General features: G+C 47.3%; 1 protein-coding gene across 5 annotated transcripts; it reads right to left on the bottom strand.

Annotated features, from left to right (window-relative positions):
- Positions 1-18: 18 nt before the first annotated feature.
- Positions 19-25,068, bottom strand: NCMAP (non-compact myelin associated protein). Of its 5 annotated transcripts, XR_013231023.1 has the most exons (6): positions 24,907-25,068; positions 6,388-6,483; positions 4,702-4,786; positions 3,543-3,771; positions 1,322-1,671; positions 19-1,129 (listed from the first exon to the last, which is right to left on the bottom strand). XR_013231023.1 is itself a non-coding variant. In XM_077337639.1 (4 exons), exons 2-4 carry the CDS (start codon positions 6,470-6,472, stop codon positions 3,624-3,626), a joined length of 318 nt encoding a protein of 105 aa, XP_077193754.1. In that variant the 5' UTR covers positions 6,473-6,483; positions 24,907-25,068; the 3' UTR covers positions 1,983-3,623. The 5 variants fall into 5 exon arrangements, 2 of the variants coding, with proteins under 2 accessions (XP_077193754.1, XP_077193755.1); XR_013231024.1 differs by lacking the exon at positions 1,322-1,671; XR_013231022.1 differs by lacking the exon at positions 19-1,129 and having other exon boundaries at positions 1,142-1,671.

Raw genomic sequence — 25,068 nt, 5'->3', positions numbered from 1 at the left:
TTCTGGGCTTGGAATTAAAGAAATTAGCATCTCTTTGTTCCTTGTGGCAGCATTATTAATCTTCTGCAAGCAAGAAAACTTGATGGCAGGAAACAGTGGCAGTGCAAAAAATGGCTGCTGTGTGGGCGGTACCAGGAAAACCAAACTTTTCTGTAAATACCGGACCCAACTCAGATGTTCCTGCGATTTTTCTCAAAGCTTCAGAGCAAAGAATGTTCTGGAAACACGAGGGGGAAACCTGGAAGGTGCATGAATGCATAATATTGTCGGGAAGTGGTGGGTGTGTGTGGGGGGGAATGCTATTTGACAACATCAGACACCAAGGCAAGCAAATAATGTGAATATGGCCTCAAGATACAAGAGGGCTAGTTTGGGTGGACCATCAGGAGAAATTTAACAGTGGAAACAGTGACCTAGAACAGGGATGGGCTCTGCCTTGCTGGAGATCTTCAGGCAGCATCCATAGATGGGCAAGGATCCGTCAGGAACACTACTGCTGTGGATTTTCCCACCAGATTAGATAGCCATACAACTCTATGACTCTCCATTTGTTGTTGTTAGGTGCGAAGTTGTGTCCAACCCATCGCGACCCCATGGACAATGATCCTCCAGGCCTTCCTGTCTTCTACCATTCCCCGGAGTCCATTTAAGTTTGCACCTACTGCTTCAGTGACTCCATCCAGCCACCTCATTCTCCGTCGTCCCCTTCTTTTGTCCTCAATTGCTCCCAGCATTAGGCTCTTCTCCAGGGAGTCCTTCCTTCTCATGAGGTGGCCAAAGTATTTGCATTTCATCTTCAGGATCTGGCCTTCTAAGGAGCAGTCTGGGCTGATCTCCTCTAGGACTGACCGGTATGTTTGCCTTGCAGTCCAAGGGACTCGCAAGAGTCTTCTCCAGCACCAGAGTTCAAAAGCCTCAATTCTTTGACGCTCGGCCTTCCTTATGGTTCAACTTTCACAGCCATACATTGCAACTGGGAAGACCATAGCCTTGACTAGACGCGCTTTTGTCGGCAGGGTGATGTCTCTGTTTTTTAGGATGCTGTCTAGAGTTGTCATAGCTTTCCTCCCTAGGAGCAAGAGTCTTTTAATTTCTTTGCTGCAGTCCCCATCTGCAGTGATCTTGGAACCTAGGAAAATAAAATCTGTCACTACCTCCATTTTATATATACTTCCTGTATACACACAACAAGCATGTCCAGGGTCAAGGATTTAGCCTACTACCTTGCCATGTGAAGCGAGGGAGAAATGGATTTAACTTAAAGTCTTAATTGGCCCTCAAGGGGGGAGAGAGGTACTGAGGGCAATGTTAGGATCCTCACCTCTTGTTAAAGGGAGGCATGGGAGCAGTCATATTCATGCACAACTCTTTCAAGCAGCCATGAGCAATCCACGGAAAGCAAGAGCTCCTCATTTGTTCTTGCAGCTGCTGATCTCCCCTGGGCTGGCAAAAGCAGTCACTGCTTGTGGAGATGAGTTTATTATCCCGCCTCTCTTCCATGAGAGAGCTCAAGATGGCAGATAGGCACTCTTCAACCCTACTTAACATGGTGGCCATGTTCACATGCCTTGGGAGCCCATCTGCTTTCCCAAGATTGCTGCAGCTGCTGAAGCATGGGGGAGGGGAGGGATGATTGCATCTGCTTTCATTGCTCACCAGTACTTCAGGTGCCTGTAGGAGGAAATGGGGTGAGAGGGGAGAAGGTAGGCAGGTATCATTTCACTGCACCTATGTCACTTCTTTTTAAACCAGAAGTGACATAGGGGATATTAGAAAAACATAGAGGTTTTATGAAATGTTAGAATGTCCATCTCCCTGGACATAAGTGCACTAGGCCCAACCCCAATTCCTCCCAAGGATGGCTGGCTGCAGCTTGGCAATACTGTTCTGAGGACATGAGATAACAAACCGGCTAGGAAAAATAAGGGGAACAGGTCCTCAGTACACCAGTAAGAAACCCCAGAAGATAATGACCAAGGGCAGTAGGAACATGTATTTATTTTCATATTTATACTTTTCCTTGTTGTTCAAAATAATTGATACTATTTTTAAAGCATACAAAATAACATAAAACACCAATTAACCTCCCTCTCAAAGAAGATACTTGGAGTTCATATGCCATGTTTCAACTGGCAATACAAAAATACCTCCCACATCAAAGAATTATACCTACATCTAAGGAATCATAGAGTTGGAAGGGACCTCATGGGTCATCTAGTCCAACCCCCTGTACTATGCAGGACACTCACAACCCTTTCATTCATCCACTGTAACCTGCCACCCCTTTGAGACTTCACAGAATCAGCCTCTCCGTCATATAACTATCTAGCCTCTCTTTAAAAATGTCCAAAGATGGAGAAACCACCACCTCCCAAGGAAGCCTGTTCCACTGAGAAACCACTCTGTCAGGAACTTCTTCCAGATGTTTAGACGGAATTTATTTTGAATTAATATCATCCCACTGGTTCTGGTCCATCCCTCCGGGGCAAGAGAGAACAACTCTGCTCCATCCTCGATATGACAACCTTTTAAATACTTGAAGATGGTTATCAGATCCCCTCTCAGTTGTCTCCTCTCTAGGCTAAACAGACCAAGCTCCCCCAACCTTTCCTCATACGTCTTGGTCTCCAAACTCACCATCTTTGTTGCCTTCCTCTGGACACGCTCCAGTTTGTCTACATCCCTCTTCAACTGGGGTGCCCAAAACTGAACATAGTACTCCAAGTGAGACCAAATCAAAGCAGAGTAAAGTGGTAACATCACTTCCAGTGATCTGGACACGATACTCCGTTTGATACAGCCCAAAATCCCATTTGCCTTTTTAGCCACCAGGTCACACTGTTGACTCATGTTCAATGTATGGTCTACTAAGACTCCTAGATCCTTTTCACACGTACTACTGCCAAGTCAAGTCTCCCCCACCCTATACTGGTGTAGATAGTTTTTCCTGCCTAAATGCAGAACTTTACATTTGTCCGTATTGAATTTCATTTTATTCAGTTTAGACCACTTCTTGAGCCTATCAAGGTAACAAAATTATTGAAGTCTCTTTACAATGCTTTAATGTTCTGTGTTCATATTCATAATCTATTGGGATGTGTATTTTTGTACCACCAGTTGCAATACATGCTCAGTTTTCCTTGGTCTCTCTCTCCTTTGAGTTCTTAACCATAAAAATCACCACCAATGAGCTGCTGCAAATATTGTCAGGTAAGGCCCCATACTCCTTTTATCTCCTCTGTTCCAAACCAGCAGGCAACATTCACCATTTTGAGGGACTGTATGAACTGAACCAAAGCAGAAGTAGGGGGGAAAAACCCTATGGAACAGTATCTCTGAATCCAACACCAGGGTAATTTTCTTAGCTGCCCCTTCGTAACAGCAACTGTAGTCAGGAAAGTGTCATTTTTGTGACTGGGTGCTACACTTTGGAGTTCTCTCATCAGTTCTGTTGCTCAGTCTCTCCTCTTTAAAAGAAAACAAAAGAAAGAAGCATAGCAAGCCAGCCACAGAAAACAGGCCACTGGTGACACTTTGCGTACGTTGATGGTTCCAGGTCCTTCTAGAGCCTATAGGCCCAAACTTCCCTCTTGTTCGTCATTCTCAGCAGACCCCACAATGCCTCATGGTCTCCTGTTCTGCATGTGGATGTCCACAGGGACAAATGTCACTGTTGTAGGGCGTCCTGTGCTATTACTGTTCTGTCCTGACGTGGAAGGGATTGAGGCTTTTGTATTCTTAGGTTCCAGCTCTCGCTGTGTCCTCATGCGTCTACAAAAGAGCACAACAAATATTACTTTATGGCAAGACATCAGCCTTGAATGGCGAGTGAGACATTTGCATTGATTCCCCTTGCCCCGTGCTGTGACCCTGGATGAGGCATAGATTTGCTGGATCCCCTGGTCTCCAACAGCACCAGCCTTACTGAATGGTACAATTTCAAGATACTCAATAACCCACCAAGATTGCCAGGCCAACCCTGGGAAACAGTAGGAGTGTAGGAGATGCAACATCTGGTGCATTTTGGCATCACTTCCAGGGAAAACCCAAAGTGACACGGGGTGTCTCTAGAAATTGTCAAAAACTATGGTAAAACCATAGAGAAATTCCATGAGCTGCCCTCAGTTTTCCCAAGAAATGATGTAGTGATGTATCTGACATAGACATTTTCGGTGGTGGGCAACTAGGGCTGCTGGCAGGAGGCCTCCCATTTTCAGATTAACCCCACTTGATGTGGTACAGTCCAGCAAGAGGGCTTTGTTTCCACACCACTCCAGTAATATCAGAATAGTATGAGAGGAGGAATGAATGAAATGAAATTATGACCTCTCATTCTGCCAGGGGATGTGGAAGTCATTGTATTAGCTTGCCCATACTGAGTTACCAAACTGGTGTGGGAAGCAGCCATGCTCCCACTGAGAGAACATAACAATGGGCTTGCAATACATCCCAGAGCAGCTGACCGTGTGCCGGGACCTATTCATTGACTCCCTTTGTGCATATTTTTGTCCCAGAAAACAGAACTCTGTGGGAGGACCTTGCAAAAACAAAAAATGCAGAGCGGTGTCGGCACAAGCAAGCCATCCCATGCTAAAATTATTTTACAGCAAATCACGTGGGAACGCCCACCCGCACCGTACACAATCTGCTGTTTGTTCAGCAGAACTGCAGTCTGAAGGCAAAGCCACTCACTGGACTTACCTATTGTACATTTTCAGCAGGAGCAGAACCACCGTGAATATCACAATCACACCAACAACAATGGCTGCCACAATTGCTCCAGAGCCTAACACAAGGTGAGAAAATGCACCAGACAAACATGAGAATGGTGATGTCCAAGCTACCACGATTCAATGAGTTACCACCTAAGACCTTGGGCATCCGAAGTCAGGTTTTCGGGATTTGTTTATTTACTAAACAATAACCCCTCCCCCTACCTCTGCAACACAAACAACTTTTGAAATATGCCCACCACCAGTCCCCCAAAAAGCTTGCCCTATCGTACTAGGAGCTGCAGTTGGAAAAACACAAATCCTTCTTTGTCTCATAGAGCTAGAGATGCAGGTCTCTCGATCCCTGCCAAGGACTCTTATGTTCTGGGGATCAACAAGATCCCTTCCTTCTAAATCTTCCCTTTTGGACACTGTTGCTAAAAAACACAATGACAGCCCAAAGTCAAACCTGCCACTGCATCTCATGCTGCCACACCCTGACTTTCCTCAGAGATTTACATCTTTGGTCCATCCTTTCCCACCTTTAGAAAAGCCATGAAATACCACTAGCCCCTTTGATTCTCTGTATGTTATTTCCTGAAGACACAGCTCCACTGTTGCCAAATGGAGCTGGGGGCAGCTGGTCCCAAGGGCTAGCTCACAAGCAGAGCAGTGAAAGAATCCCCATTGCTTTGGAAAAAAGAACATGGGGTTTTAACATATCTCATACACTTTATAACCTCCATGCCATTCCATTCATAAAGGATATCCAAGGTAGTCTATAGTAACAAAAAGCACAACAGTTCCACAGAGAAAGTTTGCAGCAGGGGTCTCCAATCTTGTTTTAAACCTATACAAACTTTAAGAATGTTGAAGACAGATAGAGAGCACCCTTGGCTTGACTTCGATGGCCCCAGCTTGCCTGATGTCATCAGATCTCGGAAGCTAAGCGCAGTTGGCTCTGGTTAGTACTTAGATGACAGACCTCTTAGGCAATCCAGGTTTGCTACATGGAGGCAGGCAATGGCAAACCACCACTGGACGTCTTTTCCCTTGAAAAACCTATGAGGTCTTCATGTCAGCTTCAGTCTCATGGCGCTTTACACACAGATTGCAAAATGGGCACAAAATACTAGGTTCTAAAGCAAGCGATTCTGCAGAATATGGTTGGGAAGCAGAGCTGAGTACATGCCTACCCGGGGGCCCTCCTCTTCCCACCCCCTCCAAGCCCGTCACTGGCCATTGTGGGGGAGGGCAGGTCAACATGACCATATATGGTCATATCACCCAATAAATGTTTAACAATTTTAAAATTATATAAAAATTAATTAACTCCCATCCATTAGGGAAACCCTTCAAGGGCAGTCAAGAAACCCTGGTTGAGAAAGCCTGGATTAGACTCATAATTCACAGTTTGGGGACCACTGTTGAGAAGGCCCTATATCCTACATACCCATTTTATTTTGGTTATCTGTGGTGCACAGAACAGGTCATCAAAAGCCCAGCCCAAAGTACAGGCAGGCTCAGGTGGACAAAGGTGGTTCCTTCAAGTCCACTGCCAAGTCCCTCAGCTGTAAAACAGAGCTCTTTGTCTGTTCCTGGGGCATCTGACCGAAACAAACAGAATGTCAGCACTCCTCCTCTCCCCAAAATGGCAGACTTGGGTTTCTCTTACTTTGATAAAGAACATGTTCTTGAGATTTTGTGGTCACGTTTGTCAAAGACTGGCAATTTTCAGCCACTGGGGTTGGTGTCGTCATCTTGATCCCAGCTGGATACAGCAAAAAAACAACAACAACAAAACAACTAGTTTAGAACAAGCCAAAAGGACAGTGGGAGGGGGGATCTTGCTAGAACATAGAACATTTATTCCCTGCTTTTCTCCCTGAAGGGATCCAAGGCAGCATACAACAGTCCAAAATACAATAGGGGGGAAATACAATTCAAATCACAAAACAAACTGGCTGTATCTAGGTCAGGTCCTGGAATGGATGGGCTAGCTTGTCCAAAGCACAATACAGGGTAAGAGCCAAGGAAGAAGATCCCTTTGGTTTTTACTTTTGGTTCTCCCTTCTGGCAAGACCCAAACTTTCTGGAAACAAAATACAAGATCTTAAATTGGGCCAATGCCTGTTGACGGAGGACTATACAAGCTTTCCAATTACACGGCACTCTCTTGAATTCATGAAGATCATTTCAAAGTGTGTCTCCAGCAAGTTCTAGCCTTTGCAGGATGATTGGGCAATTGCAGATTTGGTGGATGAAAGCATTACTGCAACAGCTTTGTTGTGGCATGTGAAAGCTTTGCTATGACAGGCCCCCTACACACTTCCCCACACTGAGGGAAAAATTTACTCCAAAAGTAAAATGCTGTTACCTCACTGACTGAGCAGTCCAGGTGGTGTGGTTTCTTTGTTATAAAATATTACATCTGATGCCCTATCCTATCACTGCCAGTAGAGTTGGCTTAAGCTCAGCCCATCAACTTTATGGGAAGGTGTAAGAGCCCTCTTCACTAAGCCCTTTTCAAAATGGTACTGAGACCATGTTATAATCCAACAGAACAAAAGAGTTTATTTAACATAGATGGTAAGGGTAGATAGAATGAGGAGATAAAGCTTTGTTGTAAAATCATCCACCAAATCTGCAATTGCACAACCTTCCTTCCTTCCTTCCTTCCTTCCTTCCTTCCTTCCTTCCTTCCTTCCTTCCTTCCTTCCTTCCTTCCTTCCTTCCTTCCTTCCTTCCTTCCTTCCTTCCTTCCTTCCTTCCTTCCTTCCTTCCTTCCTTCCTTCCTTCCTTCCTTCCTTCCAGATTTTCTAGGTTTGGGAGAGAGAAGACCTGGGCAGAGGATGATCAGGGGACAACATCATGGATGCCCCCCCTCCAAATGCTCCAGTTAAGATGGCAAACCAGAGCAAAACCTTCCTTCAGCACTTTGAAAAGAAGGATCCTTCACTATTCTCCAGCTTCAAGCTCCATTTGCAGTCTGGCTCCAGCCATGGTATTCTAGGAAATGTCCCCACAGTTTGAAAAAGCTCCCAGATCCCTTTTGCTATGTTAGAGGGGAGCTTGGCACTCCTTCCACCAATAAAACAGACCATGTGGAGTGTTCAGAGGAGTTAGATGCCCTGGGTCCCAGGCCCTCTGACTGAATGCCCTGCTGGGCAGACCTGCAGCCGCCTGGGGTCCAGGCAAACACCCTTCTCCTGGCTAATGAGCAGTTCATCAGATGCCAAGGGCAAAAACATCAGGCACCTGGATTTTTGCGGTGCATGTGTGAGAAGGGGGGGGGAGTGAATACTTCTCTAAGTTCTAAGGGACCAGTCACTTTGAATCTGGCCCCGTCAGAGAAGTTCTATCATTGGAGTTTGAAATAAAACCCTAACATGGGAAATTCAGACAGCGGCTGGCTGCCTGCAAGAATGCTGGCTTCGCCCTGGCTTTTGCCCCCACGTTTTCAATATTCTGAATTACAAGGCTGTTTTGTGCCAAAGCGGTCTTGGCCAAAAAGGACAAGAAAATAATTTGGCTTCAGAATCCATACTAGGTTATTCTCCCCCAAGTCAATGGCTTCTTTGTGTCGCCAAAGCTAAGTTACTTTTGTAATATGATCAACTGCTGTGGTCAGGGATCCTTCTCGCCCCAACTCCCTTGAAAGAAAGAAAAGAGCCGAATCTCCAGAGCTCCCCCTTCCTGCTCCCCCCCCCCTTCACCTACCATTCATTGTTTTTGTAGCAAGTTGGTGATTTGCAGGACTCCATCTGTCAGCAACACCTCTCGTTTTTAAATACCCATTTCACCATCAAGTAAGTTCTGCCACCACCGCACCATCACCCCTTTCTGATCCTAGCAAGGCCACCGCTGAACGCCCCATTCCCACCTCATGAGAAAATCGACACAAGGAACCCAGTCAAGGGGAGTACATTCTCCTTTACAGAGGATGGGTAGGAGTCATCAGCACAAAAAGGGTGGTCAACTATGATTTCAAAGCCTGTGCACCTTGGGACCTGACAGCGTAAGCCTCCCTATTCAAAGGCAGTATACCTCAGGATATCAACTGCTGCGGGAGGGGGAACAGCAAAGGGCTGTGGCCTTCAGGCCCTGCTTGTAGACGTCTTAGAGCAGCCTTTCTCTACTTTTTTAACCACTGAGAAACCCCTGACACATTCTTCAGGCTTCAAGAAACCCTGGAAGTGGAGTGATCATGCAGAATATGGTTGGGAAGCATAGCTGTGTAAACACCCACCCAGGGCCCCTCCACTTCTGACCCCCTACAGGCCCATCATTGGCCATGGCGGGGGGCAGGGTGACATGACCATATGGCTATATCAGCCGATAAATATTTGACTAATTTTTTAAAAATGCACTAACTCCCACCCATACGGGAAACTCCTCCAGGGCCACCACGAAACCCTGTGTGCTGCTATGCTATATTCTATATTCACCATAGAAAATGCCTCCCTGGTGTGTGACAGACACATTCCTCCTCCCCCCCCTCCCCATATATAGCCATAAAGCTTGAGGCAACCTCTAGGTTGGCGAAATCTCTGGCAGGACTCCTGAGGCCTGGTTTAAACAGGATGCTGGCATAATCAAAGGAAGCCACTGGACCTGCGCAAAGTGAGTGCCAAGTTCTTTCTCCAGGCCTGATTAACGTTTCATTCTGGCCTTGGATCCTTGACAGCGCTCTGATCATTCATGGCTAAGGTCGCCAATGCTGAATTGGGATATTCCTGGAGATTTGGGGGTGGAGCTTGGGGAGGGACTTCAGCAGGATATAACACTATAGAGGCCACCCCCCCTCCCAAAGCAGCCATTTCCTCCAGGGGAATTTATCTCTATCGTCCAGTTGTAAAGCCAGGAGATCTCCAGGTCCCACCTGCAGGCTGGCAACCCAATATCAGAGCTCAAAGTTCTGATAAGAATTATTTTTGCTGCTGCCTTGGGGAAGCTGTTCCAGGCCGTTTTATTTACCCTGCCTTTCTCACCGCTAAAGGGCCCCATAACATTCTCCTCTCCCCCATTTCATCCTCACAACAACCCTGTGAGGTAGATTTGGCCGAGGTTTCTTGGGGTACTGGCCCAAGGCAGCCCAGCAAGCCTCTGTTGGCAGAGGAGGAATTTGACCCTGGATTTCCCAGATCCTACCCTGACAGTTTTTAACCACTGCACCGACCTGGCATAAAGCGTCCATAAAGCACATGCCAGTCCTTGGAACTAGCTCCGCCATCCAGAGGGCTGATCTGAAAGACTGGCTACTGGCCAACATTTACAAAAAAGAATCCGCTCGAGCGAACACTCTCCCCTTTCTTTTTATTCATGCCTTACATAAAGAGGCTCCCCCCCCCCTTTCCTGCCTCGATCCACACAGCACCTGCTTGTCTTTCCTGCAACAGGAACCTGACTCTTACATCTTTATGAGGGAGTGGGGGGGGGGCAGGGAAACAGCACACAGCTGCTTCTGATTCCTCAGAGTCCAACATCAGGAGCTGCGGGTCCACCAGGTGCTCACAAGGAAGTAAGAAAGAGCTGTTTCTTTGGTGAGATGCTGACCTGGCTCCCCTCTTTCCACAGACTTGCCGTTTTCGGCCCAGTTTCCTGACTGGCGAAAGAAAAGAGGGCCGAGGGAGGCTTAACACAAACACACACGATGTACATATCAGAGCACCACAGCTGATTGCCAAAACAAGCATCCGAGTGTGTGGAAGCCAGCCACGGGCTGGAGGGGAGGTGTGTGCACATGGGTGGGTGGGGGAGACAGGCTCTACTTTGGTCTGAATCGACTGGAAGGGCACCCAAGATCACGCTCACAGAACTCATCCAGGGCAGCTCTCAGCACAAATCCATTGTCCTGCACAGGCAATGTAATGCCTACAGCTTTAAGGTGGTCACTGGGTGCTCCCTCTTGGGTGAAACAGCCCCTTAATCCAGCGCAGGGTGCTGCAGATAGTAAAATGGAAAAGTGGAACTTTGCAGCACAGAAGGAGGAGTCTGCGTTCTCAGGGGCTCCCATTCAGTTAAATGGGATGGAGTCACCAGACCAAAAGAGCACCAGCAGGCAGGTCAAACCACTCTGCCTCCAGCATGCTCCTTTTGCCTGCTGGAGTCAATGGCTGACCTTCACTTATCTAGGACCAAGAGTTCAGTGCTTGGGGCACTGCTGTGGCAGATTCTGAACACCATTTTGGGGAATGGAGAACACACAAGTAGCTGCCAGATATAGAAACAGACCAATGGTCCATCAAGGTTAGTACTTCTAGTTACACAGGCTCTTCAGACAGAGATCTTTCCTATCACCATCTGGTGGGACTGGTCCTTTTAATGGGAAATGCATAGGATTGAACTTGGGACTGTCTCCACACAAAGCAAAACTCTCCTCTGAGTCACAGCCCTCTCCCCCCCCCCATCACATTTTTCTTTTGCTCTTTGTCCAAGGAATGCAGCATAGTCAGGGTCTAGAATTTATTGGCTTGTCAAGCTCAAAGATAAGCGCCCCACTCGGAAAACTTATCCATTCTAGTACCAACCCTCACATGGGGAACAAGGACAAAAGACAGCCACAGATGGTTTTTCTGTGCAATTGTGGCCTTACAGTATGACAGAGATGAGGTTAGGACTCCTCAGCATACACCAGAAAGGACACATTTGGTCTGATCCAACTCTCCATGCAAAGTCTAGCATTCACCCAGGTATTAAACCTGTACCTGGGCTCTGCATGCTACAACACAGCAGCAGCAGCAACAACAAAGATCCCCAAACATAAGTAAAGAAATGCGTCAAAAATATGAGATTAGAATTCTCTGTAATATTCTATACCCTGAGTATGGTACCATTTCTATACAAGAGCCAACCCTGCATTGGCATTCTTAAGGAACTGAACAATGCTAAACTTTCCATACAAAATTTCGCCTCCCCAGGAGTAGATCTGAATTTCACACACCCTGACCCTGCAGATTCCGAATTATCCTTTACGAACTATGTTATTCCCCTCTGGCTCTTCAGTGGGAATCCCCCAATTTGAATTTGGGTTCCCACCACACTGCCATTTTGCATTGTCAGTATCACATCTACACTGCACCTACCACCCCCCTGCAGGTTGTCCCCTGAGCAATATGATTTTTAATGTAATTTTAATGTAATGTTTATTAAATTACAACACAATTTTCCCCAATATAATATAGCAACGCTCATAACGTGAGGACAAAACAGGGACAATCAGGTTTTGTGCAGCCTTCTCTGTGCAACTACCCATCCATGAAGCTCCTTTCCTTTTTGCTTTTGCTTTTTTGGGTGGGTAGGTTTTGTTGCCATGCACTTGTATTGTTTCTTCACCTGCCCACCCACTTCTCCCCTATCGCTCCCAGTGGATTTGGGCGTGTATGTTTTAACAGTTATAATATTATAATAACATTACAGCATATGCCAAAGAAAAGAGGTTCCATTGCTGACCTAGTATATGAGGACACATTCAGCATGCTTCATAATTACTGAATTATGTATCAAGTTCCACAATTGCCAAGAGGAGCAGGGGACCTTTGGAATGGCAGCAATATAGCCAACCATCTTATTTTTTTACAATGTTATGATGTTACAACATCACTGCAAGTGTTGCCAATGAAGTACAAGATGAGACAATCACACAACTTCTTTTTCAAAGAAAGTCTAGAACACATGGGGAGGGTCAGATCTGAATTAAAAAAAAAATTCCCCGAATTAAATGCTTTTCTTTTTGCAGGTGACACAAATTTGGAGCATCAGCTGGGGGTTCAACTTGCCGGGAAACAGCAGCAACACTGAGGTGCGGAAAAGGTCTGTTTTTTAGTTTTACTAGGGAGGAACATTAAATCATGTGAACCCTCGTCCGTAACACGAGCATTCCCTGCAACAACATATGAGTTGGCCTAAATTAAATTCCAGGTTTTATTGAGGCCTAGGCAAGATGTGCCCCAATCTGGATGGCCCAGGCTCTCGTCAGATCTCTGAACCTGGTAGCATCAGCCCTGGTTAGTCCTTGGATGGGACGCGACCAAAGCAGTCCAGGGTTGCTATGCAGACATGTGCGACAGCAAACCACCACTGAAAGTCTCTTGTTTTGATAACCCAACTGGGTCACCATGATGATGATGTTATTCATTCAGTCGTGTCTGACCCTCGGCGAGTTTATAGGAAAGTCTCTGCCGTGCACCCCTGTCTCTGACTGCTTCTTTTAGTTGGTTCATGGTCATCCCTGTATCGGCTTTGATCGTGTCGAGCCAGCAGATCCTTTGGCGACCACGTTTCCTTTTGCCACTGACCATGGCGAACATTAATGATTTTTCTAGCGAGTTTGATCGCATGATGTGTCCAAAGTAAGTGAGTTTTAGCCATAATATCTTCCCTTCTAAAGAGGTTCCTCTCTAAAACTGTCTTGTTGGTAACTTTCGGTCAACATACGTTAGCTGTAACTTTATGGCAACAAAAGAAAAAAAACAAACAAGATATCCTTAAGCATGCCACATATACACCCTTCTAGACACATGCATACAGCCCTAGAGGAGGGAGTGAAACCCCATTCCCTCATGTTCCTTTAAGGTCAGTGGTGTGCTCATGTGTGTACAAGGAGCGTGTGTGGCCAAATTTACAAAATCGTAAACTGCATTAGCTCCCCACTGGAGACCACCATGAGATTTCAATATCTAAATGAAGCATCAACTAAGAAAAGGCCTTCCAAATGTCCCATTCTGCCAATGGAGAAGATCAGGAGCTGCCTACATCGGAGCACTGTTATGGTACCCCTCATGGGGGACATCCTGCCCGAGGCAATCAGAAAGTCCCCCGCACAATGATCCTTCTGAGGACAGTATACCATGCAGTCAGTTCAGGAAAACTTTTTTTATAAAGGGAACAGGGTGATTGTCTCAACCCCTGCAAAGAACTTCGGCAATTTTCATAGTTTTGTTTACTGTACATATTACACTGGTTTCACAGCATCTTTCTCAGCCCTTTGTAATCTGTTTTTAATGCGTTATTTACCTCCCGGCAAGTAGGCTCAGGGTGGTTCATGGGCACATTGCTGTTTTTACTGCATTTTAAAGTTCCTCCTTGAATCTAACTAAATGGCCAACTGTGGTTCCTCCGCTGAGCATGGGCAACGCAGGACTGTAGCACTGACTACCCTTGTGGTGTATGGGCATACCGCTCTGGTGCCTCATCGTCAAGGCCTGCAAACCCACATTTCATTCCATGGCAAAATCCACTTGTGGACTATTGCTGAAGTGCCCTGGGAGTGGACAGAAAGCGCTTTGACAAAATACACAAGGCAAGTCCAACGTATATTCGAAAGACACTCCAGTAAAAGGAAGCTGTGGAGCACTCCAAGGTCCCCAATTTGTGTATCAATGATAAAATGAAAAGGAATTTAAAATGGGAGCCAGCAACAACCTGTCAGAAAATGGCCACCTTCAAAATAAACCGTCACTCGCTGCCCAATTGAAATGGGTTTTTCTTTAGAATTCCCAAAATGTCAGAAAATGGCCACCTCCAAAATAAACCGTCACTCGCTGCCCAATTGAAATGGGTTTTTCTTTAGAATTCCCAAAATGCAGTTCTTTCTATGGAGGGGGGGGGAAAAAAAGAAAAGAAACACTAGCAAAATTCAGGCTTCTGCTTCAGAGATCCAAGCCAAATAACTGTGTGGTGCCAAACATTCAGCCTGGTCAAGAAAGGCCTGTCATGAGGTACAAGTTCAGCACACACCGAAAATGTATATATAGTTGGAAAGAGGGGGAGAATGGTACAGCTTTCAAGGCAAGAACATTCTGGAAGAAACTAGAACGCTCTGGGCAGGGGTCTGTCCTACAGCATCCAACCTGGTTTCATTCATGCCTTAGAGAGGCACTGTGATGAAAACGCTGCACTCGTAGAATTTGGAGCTCTCTTCCCACATTACAGTGAGTGCACCCACAGGCTGCATGTACATGTACCCCCCATGTTTGCAAGAAAGAACCAATTGGATATTCACTTCGCAACCCAACCTAGATTTTAGTACTAATCCTTTCCTCACTGGAGCTCAGAGCAACTCCTATGGTTTCTTATCGAGAAGAAATCATTGAGAAGAAATCACTCATGGATACTCCCCCCCTCCACCCCTGAAAAAAAACACACACACACTCTGTTCCTTGGCAGTACGCACAGCACACACTGGGGGAGCAATAAAGGTCTGCTTCCAGACAGTCATGTTAGCCCACTGCAGCCTATCTCCAGGGCAACCCTGGTTCTTCCTTCCTCCATTTGGTCACAACTCTGTCACATGAGGCTAGCAGCTCAAGGCCACCCAATACGCTTCATGACCAAATGGGGATTTGGAGCCAGCTGTGTTCTGGTGTGAGGTGGTTCAGCACAAGAGGTAGGAGCATCAGCTGTTTGGGGTTAAAATGTCATCAACGCCACAGACTCACCAGCTAGTCCCTCTCTTGGCCTCAATATTCTATCAACAAAACGGGGATCATCATTCTGCATTGGAAGATACTATTTTATTTACTTATCGTATGAGTGTAGCATCGCCAGGAGATCCTAGGACTGGCTGGCAGCCAGGCAAGTGACATTCAGAGGTGGTTTGCCACTGCCAACCTTTGTATCATGACCCTAGTGTTCCTTGGAGGTTTCCCACCCAAATACTAGCCAGGATCGGCCCTGCTTAGCTTCTGAGATCTGAGGAGATCAGGACGCTACTGTGATGTCACCGTAGATATTTCCTCACCTGCCTTGACTGGCTGCCGACAAGAATGCTGGGCAGGAAAATTACATCAGGCACAGATGCTAAGAGGTGGGGGCTGCTGGTTTCCTGCAGTAGCCTCACATTTCGATGTGTGATGATGTTCCAGCCTCAGAATCAGAGCATAAGCTTTTTTTTTACCCTGCTGAAATTGAGGAAATCAGAACCATGGACTCCACGCTGCCTCAGAGATGACGGAATTTGTTAGGAAACCTCCTTGGAATAATTTATTAATTGACAAAGACAAGTGGCATCCTCCAAAGACAGAGTCACTTCCTAAAAATCACTTTCTAATAGTACTTCCTCATTTAAAAGAAATGCTGCGGGATGAATACAATAACCTCCTGGTTCGGCTGCCAAACAGCAGACTGTTTCACACCCGTATCACATTTCTTTCCTGCCCCAAAGGGTGGATTGCTGCCAACACGAGCACACAACAACGCGAATGTGGGTTCCGTGCCTCTGCCAATGAAATGCAATTCCTGTTTTGCAAGTGGGCACTGCAGACCATTATCAAGCTAGACTTAAAGGCATATTTGAAGCACCACTCTGAACTTTTAAATATGATAGTTGCACCTATTGTTCACATACCCCTCTTACACCCACCAGTATACATTTGCTTGTTTGGGGGCACCTTTACCACTGCCCATCCTCTTAAGTAGCTCAGGACAGTGTCCATGGCTCTCCTTCTCCTACATTTTACTCACAACAACCCTTTGAGGTAGGCTAGTCTGAGAGAAGGCTAGTTTCAAATGCTTTGGCCACCACATGAGAAGGAAGGACTCCCTGGAGAAGAGCCTAATGCTGGGAGAGATTGAGGGCAAAAGAAGAAGGGGGCGACAGAGAATGAGGTGGCTGGATGGAGTCACTGAAGCAGTTGGTGAGAGCTTAAACCAACTCCGGGGAATGGTAGACTAGAGCGGGGGTTGCCAACCCCCGGTCCGCGGCCTGCTACCGGGCTGCGAAGGCCTCAGTAACGGCCGCCACGCCTGCCTCTCCCCCCCCCCCCCCCGTGACGAGAAGCTCACCAGGCCGTGAGACAAGCGACCGCGAAAGCGGCCTCTTTGCACGCGGCCCGGCTAGCTTTTTACTGCAAGAGGGTGGGGAAGAGGCAGGTGCGGCCACTGGCACGCCAGCGGACACAAACGCACATGCGCAGAGCTGATGCGCATGCGCAGCGCCCGGCCACCGGCTCTTCCCCACTCCCAGAGGCGATCCTCAAACCTAAAAAGGTTGGGGACCGCTAGACTAGAGGACAGGAAGGTCTGGAGGATCATTGTCCATGGCAGGGGTAGTCAAACTGCGGCCCTCCAGATGTCCATGGACTACAATTCCCAGGAGCCCCTGCTTTCACTGGCAGGGGCTCCTGGGAATTGTAGTCCATGGACATCTGGAGGGCCGCAGTTTGACTACCTCTGGTCCATGGGGTCGCGATGGGTCGGACACGACTTCGCAACTAACAACAACAAGTCTTAGAGAGAATGACCAACCCATGGTCACCAAGGTCCGCGCTGGTTAGTATTTGGATAAGAGACCACCAAGGAAGTCCAGGGTGAAGACACAGAGGCGGGCAATGGCAAACTGCCTGTGAACATCTATTGCCTTGAAAACGCCAAAGGGACACTGTAAGACAGCTGTGTCTTGATGACATAAAAGAAAATAAGACACCAAGCAAATAAGATTTCTTACTACCTAGGCACACCCATTGGCATCACCTAGAGTGAGTCTCTCACCAGTATTGTTAGACTAGGTCTCATGGTACCACCCTTCCTTCCTAAGCCCCTCCTCTTCCCATCTGAGACCACCCCTTTGAGCAGAAGAAATCTTTATTAGTAACATCCATGAACTTGAGGCAAACCTTCCAACTGGCTGACCAGGTGTGGTGGTTGGTTCAGGAAACAAAAGGTTTTACTGTCCCATTTCTGGAAGGGGCGGCCAAACTGAGGCTCTCCAGATGCCCGTGGACTACAATTCCCATGAACCCCTGCCAGAATGTTCCGGTGGGGACTCATGGGAAATGTAGCCCATGGACAGCTAGAGAACCACAGTTTGGCCACCCCAAAATACACCAAATGAACTGGGAAAGAGGGGCTTGAAGGAGCGTTAGGTGGAGGATGAAGTGTCAGGAAAGATGGAGAGGGAAAGGAAATTAAGGAAGTCGCAGTAATGGAAGGGGTTAAAGAAACATCACAGCATTTAAAATCAAGAGGAGAAGAGGGGGGGCAATATAGCAAACACCGTGTTTATCTCTCCACTGCATTTGTTAAATCATTAGGATTAAAAACCCTTTCAGGAACAAGGTTTGGAAGGAACCTGTTGTGGTTTTAACAATCTGTGCAAGATAAGGAAAAGAAAGGGGCTGATAAGTACATGCTGGCGATCAGTTCAGAACGTGGCATTCATTCTTGTTGCTTATTAGAAGCAGTGATTTTTTTAAACTCACGTGTAACCTAGCTGGCTGGAAAAAAAATGAAATGAAAGTTTTGAAGAATCAGATTTCCGCAGGAGCCCTTCTACCTGCTGGGACAGGAAGCCCTGCTTGTTGATTTTAAGTGTGTGAGGAGATGCGGCAGTCAAACCACACATGCTAAGTAGTTAAGTAAATACAAATTGGCAGGCAAAGAATTACTGACTTAAATTATTGTTTGAAATCCTGGTTCCTTTTCTCTGCTTTTTTGGTCTCCGTCCTTTCTCCTAAACCTTTTGCTTCTTTGATCTGTGTCTCAGATTCTCCCTTCAGGTCCACACAGTCCTGATGTGAGGTTTTAATGCCAGACAAATGACAATTTTCTCGTTCCTCACAGCAGCAACACTGCAAACTCTTGAGCACTTTGCTCAATAGAAGGTTCTGAGCTGCCACAAAAGAGAAGGCTAAGCTTTGTAGGTAGGGATGCCAGTCCCCAGGTAGGACCAGGGGATCCCCCGGTTTTACAGCTTAGATTCAAGCAACGGAGATCAGCACCTCTGGAGAAAATAGCTGCTTTGGAGGACGACCTCTATAACATTACCCTCCATGGAGCTCCTCTCCGCCCCAAATCACACTCCCTGCTCACTTCTAAAGTCTCCTGGCACTTCTTAGCCCAGAGCTGTCAACACTAGGGTATACAGAGCAAGCTTCAGCCCTGTTCTCAGTAATAAAGTTGAAATTCCCTCTCCTGATTCCACCAAATAAAGCTGAAAGTCACATAACAACAAGATCAGACCTTGCCTCAGCACTCTGGGCAAGCCACTGTTTTTCAACTTCATTCTCAACGCCTGCAATACCAAGAGAGGAAGGCTCCCATGCATCTGCCAATTTGCACAAAGTGTAAAACAGTATCTCGGGAAGATATCTGCATAAGAGAAACAGATGTGGGAAGATGGAATTCTGCAGGAAGGACACCTTCTATAAAGGTAGCGAAGTTGCAGTTTTACTTGCCTGGAATATTTGGAGAAAGCTTTCTCCTCCTTTTGTAGCACACTGTGTACTGGATGTATTATACTGTTTCAATTTCACTGCTCTTTAAAGTGCATCATTCATCATATGCATTATGCTGCCTTTACTGCAATGTCGTTCATAACTCTGTAACCCACTTTGAATCGCAACAAGAATGTTGGATAATAAATTAAATAAATATTAACTCACCTTCCAAGGGTAGCTTAAGAGTTATTGGAAGAATGAAAGCAAAGCACTTCGAAAGTCACTCAAAGCATGATATAAATGCTATAATTGTTATGAATCCCCTCATGCCAGTGACTTCAGTTCCCCACTCAATTGCCGCTAATATAATTTTATTCATAATATTCACAAGTTGTCCCTCCGTGCAACTTAAGGATTTGAAAGGTTGTCTCTTGGAAGAGGAAAAGAGTGGTTCCTGTTGGCAGGAGAGGATAGAATTCACAGTATTGGGTTTAAACTACATGTAGAATGGTACCAGCTGGATTTCAGGAAAACATTTTTCAGTCAGACTAGTTCAGCAGTGGAACAGGCTGCCTAAGGAGGTGGTGAGCTCCCCCTCACTGGCAGTCTTCAAGCAGCGGCTGGATAGATACTTATCCTGGATGCTTTAGGCTGATCCTGCAATAAGCAGGAGGTTAGACTAGATAGCCTATATGTCCCCTTCCAACTCTATGATTGTATGATTCATGCTTATTTAGAAGACCTAAAAATTTACTCCCAATTGCATGAGCATTGGACTGCAGATGTTCCCCCAGCTAGCTGAAGAGTTTCCTGATGTCACTGCATTATATCAAGACTTTTCTTGAGCCATAATGCCGGCAACGTGTCAAAACAGAAAAGCAATGGATGCCAAGGTGCCATTCCTCCGCCAGCGCCTGCTACAATTTGGGACCCCTGTGCACATGCACGGCCTGGTCCCACACGTGTTACTTGGTGGCAAGTCTTATTTGGCACAGACCTTGGGGAGTTGACATACAAAATTTAAGGTGTCAGAGCTGTTTAAGTCAATTGTGCCCGCACAGCGATTGCAACGGGTACTGGTATTGCAACAGCTTCTATTCTGCATGGATAAAAGACAGATGTTCAAAGCGTACCTTGTCTACAGAGTTAGCACAATGGAGTAGGTGGACTGCTGGACAAGGACCAGGAGTACCCTGAGTTCAAATCCCGATTGCCATAGAGGCTTGCTGGGAGACTTTGGAGTAGTCACTCTCTCTCAGTCATGCCTACCTCAGATGATTCTTGTTGGGTGGGTTAAATGAAGGAGATGGACAGCTGGTTTTTATACCCTGCTTTTCACTGACCAAAGGATTCTCAAAGCAACTTACAATCACTTTCCTTTCCTCTCCCCACAACAGACACCCTGTGATATAGATGGGGCTAAGAGAGCCCTGATATTACTGCTCAATCAGAACAGCACTATCAGTGCTGTGACTAGTCCAAGATCACCCAGCTGGCTGCAAGTGGAGGAGAATCAAACCCGGCTCTCCAGATTAGAAGCCCATATTCTTAAGCCAGAGAGCCAGTTTGGTGTAGTGGTTAGGAGTGCGGACTTCTAATCTGGCATGCCTGGTTCGATTCTGCGCTCCCCCATGTGCAGCCAGCTGGGTGACCTTGGGCTCGCCACGGCGCTGATAAAACTGTTCTGACCGAGCAGTGATATCAGGGCTCTCTCAGCCTCACCCACCTCACAGGGTGTCTGTTGTGGGGAGAGGAATGGGAAGGCGACTGTAAGCCGCTTTGAGCCTCCTTCGGGTAGGGAAAAGCGGCATATAAGAACCAACTCTTCTTCTTCTTCTTCTTAACAACTACACCATGCTGGGGGGGGGGGGCAGAGATGATCTTAAAAGCCGCATTGAGTTCTGTTCTGTTGGTGAGAGAAGCAAACTCTAAAAAAAGTTTTTTTCCCTCCAGTGGGGTACCTTTAACAGTCTTTTTAAAGGCATCCTGGAAATTTGCAAAGAGGAGTAAAGTACCAGTAGGCTTGGTGTAGTGGCTAAGAGTGGTGGCCATAGCAAACCGCCAGCCCCCAAGAACCCCCTCTGCTCCCAACTCATATAGTTCCTCCTCCCTGCTCCTGACTTTGTGAGCCATGAGGCAGCCCTTGTCCAAAAGCCTGAGAATTAATGGCCTAGTTTATTCGAAATACAGACTCTCTCCTTGCCTCACACGACATGGTCTCAAGGCTGTGCATTATAAAGTTCAGTAGAAGACACAGTAATTGTAATTAAAAGCCACGGATTTCAGATCCCATGCAGGTTCTCCTCTCGTTCAATTTAGCACCCCAGGTTCCACATCACTTGCACATTATTTATCAACAGTAACCATTCCAAGGTACTGCTTTGCTTTTAGGCTGACCAGATTTAATGTTTTACCGTCTGCAATGGTGGCAGAAAGATAACTTGATTGAATTGCTGTTTCACTGTAGATTTTATAGACAAAAAGAGCATGAAGAGCAACTGATTTTCTGAACAAGAACTCAGCCAGAGCAGCACTAGGCTTTACCCTCTTTCATTCTTGGGGCATCAGGGGCTTCCAGGCTCGGGAGAAGGGGCTACTGAATGCTTGAGCCTTCATAGAGCCATTCTGAATGATCTCCCAGGCTAATATCCAAAGCAGAGCACGGAGGGCAAGAAGATAATATCATATCTTTGTATGCTGCATTTTAAAATTGTCTTAAACCACTTTGATGATCTTAGGGTTAAAAGCAAACCCATTAACCTGCCAATAGTGTATGTCCTACATTAAAAGTGCTGGAGAATATCTGAAATGGCAAACAAGACTTTCAACATGCTCTCTTCAGTTTGGGGATGCGGTAGGCAGGGGAGACATGGAAACACCTCCCCAACCCTGCCTAGATCAGTCTTACCGATCGAAATGCCTCCTGTTAATACACTTACCAGAGGAGGATCCATGCTCATGTTTCCCCAAAGCCCCACCCTGGGATAAAGGTAGGGTTACCAGCTGTGTTGGGGAATACCTGGAGCCTCTGTGAGACGGGCAGGATTTTTGTAGGGACCTCAGTGGAGTAGAATGCTATGGAGACCACCCTCCCAAGCAGCCATTTTCTCAAGGGGAACTGAGCTCTTTAGCCTGGAAATGAGGCATGATTCCAGGGGATCCCCAGGTCCCACCTGGAGGTTGGCATCCCTAGTTAAAGGGGAAGTACAAAATTTTAAACTAGAAAAAGCACAGCAGCTAATCCAGTACAGGGGTTTGACTCTCTGTTCCTCCAGTTGGGTGACCTTGGCCTAGTCGAACAGTTCTGCCAGAGCTCTTTCACAGGTAGGTTGTAGGGAAGCAAGGGGAAGGTGATTGTAAGCCACTTTGAGACTCCTTTGGGTGGTGAAAAGCGGGGTCTAAACACCAACTCTTCTATCAGATAGGATGTGAGAGATGTAGGTTTCAGCCTCCATTCTGCCGCAGATGCCAATTTGGTAGCTCTGGGCAGTCACATACTTTCAGCCTCACCTACCTCAGTAGGTTGTGATGAGGGTAAAAATGGAGAAGGGGGGAACCATTTATCCCTCCCGAAGGGCAGGAAAAATGGGGCACACCTGACCTTTTATCATCTTCAACAGACACAACAGCTGGTGCCCTATCTATGCAACCTAGTCAGACAGTGATCCATTCAACAGTCACCTCCAGACTAGATTACTGAAATTCACCAACTTGGGGGGGGGGGTGACTTGCTCCTGTTTATTTAAGGCAGGTGTGAAATGCAGAAAACAGCAGCCAGAGCTTTTCATGGCCGGGCATCTAACTTAGGATCACCTGCTAATAGCTGCAACTTGAAACTACTATTAAAAGGACATGCCATCTTGTGTGAATTGAGGATATCCTTTTGCCCAGCCTGAATTTCACACTGGCACAGCCTCTTTGGCACCAGAAGCAGGAAATCTTAATGGTGCCACTTTGTGTTAGAATACAGATGACTGAATGATGCTGCCGTTTGTTCTTTGGTAAGCAGCAGAAATGAAGTCAGGCCATGGCATTCGCCTTGTAACGATAGCAAAAATGTGCCACCTGACAAATTGGGATCTAAGGAAATAGGCTCAATCAAATACCTAATGCAATGGCGGCGGGGGGGGGGAGGGGAGAGAGCTGTCACACTCCCTTATTATACATATTAGCCAGATCTCAGTTCAGATGACACTTGCCAGAAATCCAAAGAGATGTCGACAGGATCCTTCAGGGCCACCCAATCCCGCTGCCCCCCCCAACAGTAAACAGCTGGAAAGTATCAAGGAATCCACATACGAACCCAAGACAGGTCTGATGACAGTTTGGCCTCACTCCCTAAATCAAGTTGCACAACCCAGAAGGCAGCAGATGCTGGTGCACCCACTGAGAACACAGTTCAGGTGTCTCCAAGAAGCAAGTCGAGCTGCATGCCCCTCCTCACTATCTCAGGGCCCCCGAAAACCAACAGAGATCTAGATTTTCCAAACCACCTTCGATCTTCATCCAAGAAAAGGGTCTTTACAAATAATATCCCAAGACTCTGCCTAGACACTGGAACCTGCTTTCTCAGAGGAAGCCCAGTGGTCTATCAAGGCTGGTTTCATAGACTCTGCCCGGCAGGAGCTCTCCAGGATTTCAGGCAAAGATAGAATCACCTCTCTTTCCTTTAAAGGGGACAGACTGGGGCTCCAACCAGGAACGTCCTGCCTCTAAAGTGGCTGCTCTACCACTGAGCCACAAGTCCTGCTCTAATAACATGCCAAGATGGTAAAGGTTTCCAGGCACTGCACAGCAAATGGCTCTCCCTCTTGCCAGAGGGTGCTCTTCAACTGCGGCTAAGCATACCTTAACAGGCCTCTCAAAGCCCAAAGTCTGGGACCGCTGCCCCCCCCCCCAGCAGTTGGGCAGAGTTTACTTCCTGGCAGGGAAATAAAGTAACATGATCAGATTGTCCCACTTTTGGAGGGACATCTGGGGGTACCTGGCAAATTGTACTTATGTTGAAATTAATATATATATATATATATATATATATATATATATATATATATATATATATATATATATATATATATATATATTACAATACTATTTTTGCGTTCTATGCATTCTATGAAACTTTGTGTTGCTCCATATAGACCAAATTTTTAATCAACCCCCCCCCCCCATCAATGGTGTCCCGCTTTGTTGTTGTTAGGTGCGAAGTCGTGTCCGACCCATCGCGACCCCACGGACAATGATCCTCCAGGCCTTCCTGTCCTCTACCATTCCCCGGAGTCCATTTAAGTTTGCAGGTGTCCAGCTTTACCAATCTTAAAATCTGGTCACCTTAAGCTAAACCCGAAGGAAAAACGTTCCTTTATTGCTTAGTCGTCAAAAGCACAAGGGGTGCAACATTGCAGAGGTTGCCCAGAAAACTCTGCGCCACCCCCAAACCCAGGAAGGAAGCAGGAATGAGGCCCTTCCAGACGACCGCGGGTCGTTCCGAGTGTTTGCACCAAAAGCATGTGAGCAAAGCTTATGACCAACTCCTAGCCGCGGTCCGGGGAGGCAGGCGGGACCTACTGGAACCCGAGGGAGGGCTCTGCGGATGACCCCGGTTTTACTTTCCAGTAAGGTCTTCGAGGGCTAGGGGCCCCTAGCTGGGTTTGCGCGCCTGTCGGGGAGCAAACCCGGCGCGCAACCGGCCTGGAGCTCCCGTCGGGGAAGTGGATTCCGCGGCGCGCATGGAGCGGACTAGGGTCTCTTGCTCACCTGTGGAATACGCGCCGTTGCTGCCTCGCAAGGGGAGCCCAGCGGGCGGCCCTGCACTTGCTCGCGGCGGACCCGGGGGCCTGCTGCCAGTCGGGCGACCGGGCGGGACGCCGCCGCGGAGAAAGCCCCCCTGGGCGCGCACAGGCAGCGCGGGAGATAGGCGCGCCCAGGGCAAAGTGGGGCCGGGGAGGGGGGGTGTCTCCTCCCAGGGGCCTCGGTCTCTTCGCCTCCCCCGGGAAGGACCCCGCCCACCCGCTCCCTTCCCCCGGGGAGGCACCCACCTGCTGCGGCGCTCAACTCGGCCGGCGGCTGCTCCAGGCGGACTCCTCCATGCCTCGCCTCCGCTTCCTTCTGCGCTCCGCCGCGCGGCTCTGCAGCTGGCCTGCCACGCCCTCGGCCGCCCTCGCACAGGTGATCCGGCCTCGGACGGGCAGGCTACAGAT

This window comes from Paroedura picta, chromosome 5 (genome assembly GCF_049243985.1).
Source record: "Paroedura picta isolate Pp20150507F chromosome 5, Ppicta_v3.0, whole genome shotgun sequence".
NCBI lineage: Eukaryota > Metazoa > Chordata > Lepidosauria > Squamata > Gekkonidae > Paroedura > Paroedura picta.
Note: the sequence above shows the minus strand (reverse complement) of the source record. Positions and strands in the feature narration are given on the sequence as shown.